Raw genomic sequence first — 2,265 nt, 5'->3', positions numbered from 1 at the left:
GAAAATTCGCAAAATTTCTTTTCACAACACAGCCACGATAGATGGATTGATGATATTGCCGAAAAGCAGACAGGAGAAAAAAGAAAACAAAACGATTGTAGTGACAGTCGCGCTGTCGAACTTGTTTGTTATCAACGCCGCGACTCGGGCGCAAGTCAGTGCTCACGTTCGCGCTTGCGTTCAACGCTACCGAACAGAGCGGCAGCGCGGTGAGCACCTACTGGTCGCGCGAGTTTATATTTCAAAAGTTAGTAAGTAGGCAGCAGCGAACAACAAACAAAAATAAGAGATAATAAAAAATGGCGCAACAAAAAGCAACCGGCAAATTTTAGCGAATTTCAGTGAGTTTTCGAAATAAAATTTCACGTCTTAGTTAGAATGAGCTTAGATTTAAGCGAGAGTTTGAGGCGAGAAGACCTTGTGAAAGAAACACAACGGACAATAAGTTTTTCAACCAAAGTGAAAGCCGTTAAACGGATTATTTGAACTGTGTTAACTGATTTGCAATACAAATATTTTCAATAAGAAAAAGAACATTAAAATTTTTTTCGAAGAAGAAGTGAATGTAAAAGTGAGGTAGCAGACAAAAAAAAAAGCGCACAAATTGCAAAAAAATATTTCTACAAACAAAATATATATCTAAATTTAAAAGACAATGAGTTTACCAAGAACATTATTTGCTGTACTACTCAGCTATGTGTCACTGTGCGCCCTCAGCGGTCCCCCGATGGTGCAAGGCTTCTCCATTGGCCAATCGAAATATGGACGCATCGAAAAGTTTCCCTACCAAGTGATGCTAATCGGCAAGCAGTTGTGGCGCAAACGCATCCTCTGCGGTGGCACTTTGCTCGATCAGCGCTGGATACTCACCGCTGGCCACTGCACCATGGGCGTCACACACTTCGACATCTACTTGGGCGCACTCACCGTTGAAGATACACCCGAAACGGGCCGTCTAGTGCTGCGTTCCAACAAATTCATCGCACACGAAGGCTTCAATCCCGAAACAGCCGCCAATGACATCGCACTCATCAAGCTGCCGGTCGATGTAGCCTTTACACAGCGCATACAACCAGCCACCCTGCCGTATCTCAGCCGCAAAGACGCACTCACCGGCGCCAAGGTGGTAGCCACCGGTTGGGGTGCCAACAGCGAGCTCTCCAATTACAATCCTATGCAATACACCGAACTGCGTGTGATCTCAAATCAGGAGTGCGCCAACGAATTCGACGTCATTACGAATGGCGTACTCTGTGCCAAAGGTCTGCGCGATGAAACCGTTTGCTCTGGTGACTCCGGCGGTCCGCTGGTGCTGAAGAATACTCAAATAGTTGTGGGCATCACAAGCTTCGGACCAGCCGATGGTTGTGAAACAAATATACCCGGTGGTTTTACGCGTGTCACCTACTATCTGGATTGGATCGAGGCGAAAACGGGGAAAATTGGGGTGCGGGTGCAAGCACAAAACCAATGGCAATGGCCAGCGCAGCAGGCACCAATGGTGCAACGCTTACAACAGGTGGCTGCGGTGCAGATGCCACAAGCGGCGCCACAAGTTCGGAGTGCGTTGCGGGTTAACGATAATATTGTGTAACTTTGGGCGAACGTGTGGCGCAAGCGTTGGGTGGGGAATTAGAAACACAAAAAAAAAAAAAACATTTTGAAGGGGTGTTGAAAAACTGTTGAGTTTGGACTGACTGAAAACAAAGCTTTAATTAGTGATTTTGATTAGTATTTATTGCTTAAAATTGTGAAAATATTTTCTAAGTAAAAATTCAAAAATGTTTTGATTTTTAAGCTAAGCTTAAGCTGCACTTCCCATATTGGACCTGTGTGTGATTCAATGGGCGGCGTGAAAGTGCTGTGACGCAAATCGCGCACGTTGGCTGTCATTAGCGGCGAACGGGACTTGTTTGACGAGCTGTATATGGTTTGAGTATTCGACTTTTGAGCTCGACTCAAATTAAATTTTAATTAGGTGTTTTTCGATATACGAAATGAAATTTTGTGATATTTGTGAGTAGTGGATCTAAGTGAATTGTGTGCAGCAATGTATTGTTTTACTATTTATAAAAATCGCTGTACCTACATAAAAACCTACTAGTATACATAGTATAGTATTAAGAATAATATATAATGTATTATTTATTTAAATTAGTTGCACGAAAAAAATTACGTGTTTGCATAATTATTTGTTTTTAGATATATCTGTGTATAACGTTTGTTTCTTTTTGCAGTTTTTTTTTTTTTTTTTTATCAACGTAA

The 2,265-nt window shown here is 42.4% G+C and overlaps 1 protein-coding gene across 1 annotated transcript; it reads left to right on the top strand.

Moving 5' to 3' along the window:
• Positions 1-655: 655 nt before the first annotated feature.
• On the top strand, positions 656-1,657 carry LOC118747465 (brachyurin). The gene has a single exon (XM_036481516.1). It carries the CDS (start codon positions 656-658, stop codon positions 1,592-1,594), a length of 939 nt encoding a protein of 312 aa, XP_036337409.1. The 3' UTR covers positions 1,595-1,657.
• Positions 1,658-2,265: the final 608 nt, after the last annotated feature.

Source organism: Rhagoletis pomonella, unplaced genomic scaffold (genome assembly GCF_013731165.1).
Source record: "Rhagoletis pomonella isolate Grant_MI unplaced genomic scaffold, Rhpom_1.0 Rhpom_scaffold_00012, whole genome shotgun sequence".
Lineage (NCBI taxonomy): Eukaryota > Metazoa > Arthropoda > Insecta > Diptera > Tephritidae > Rhagoletis > Rhagoletis pomonella.
This window is presented reverse-complemented; position numbering and strand designations above follow the sequence as displayed.

Bases quoted from the DNA above. Each gene is read 5' to 3' on its own strand.
- LOC118747465 (XM_036481516.1), top strand. From the start codon at position 656: ATGAGTTTACCAAGAACATTATTTGCTGTACTACTCAGCTATGTGTCA.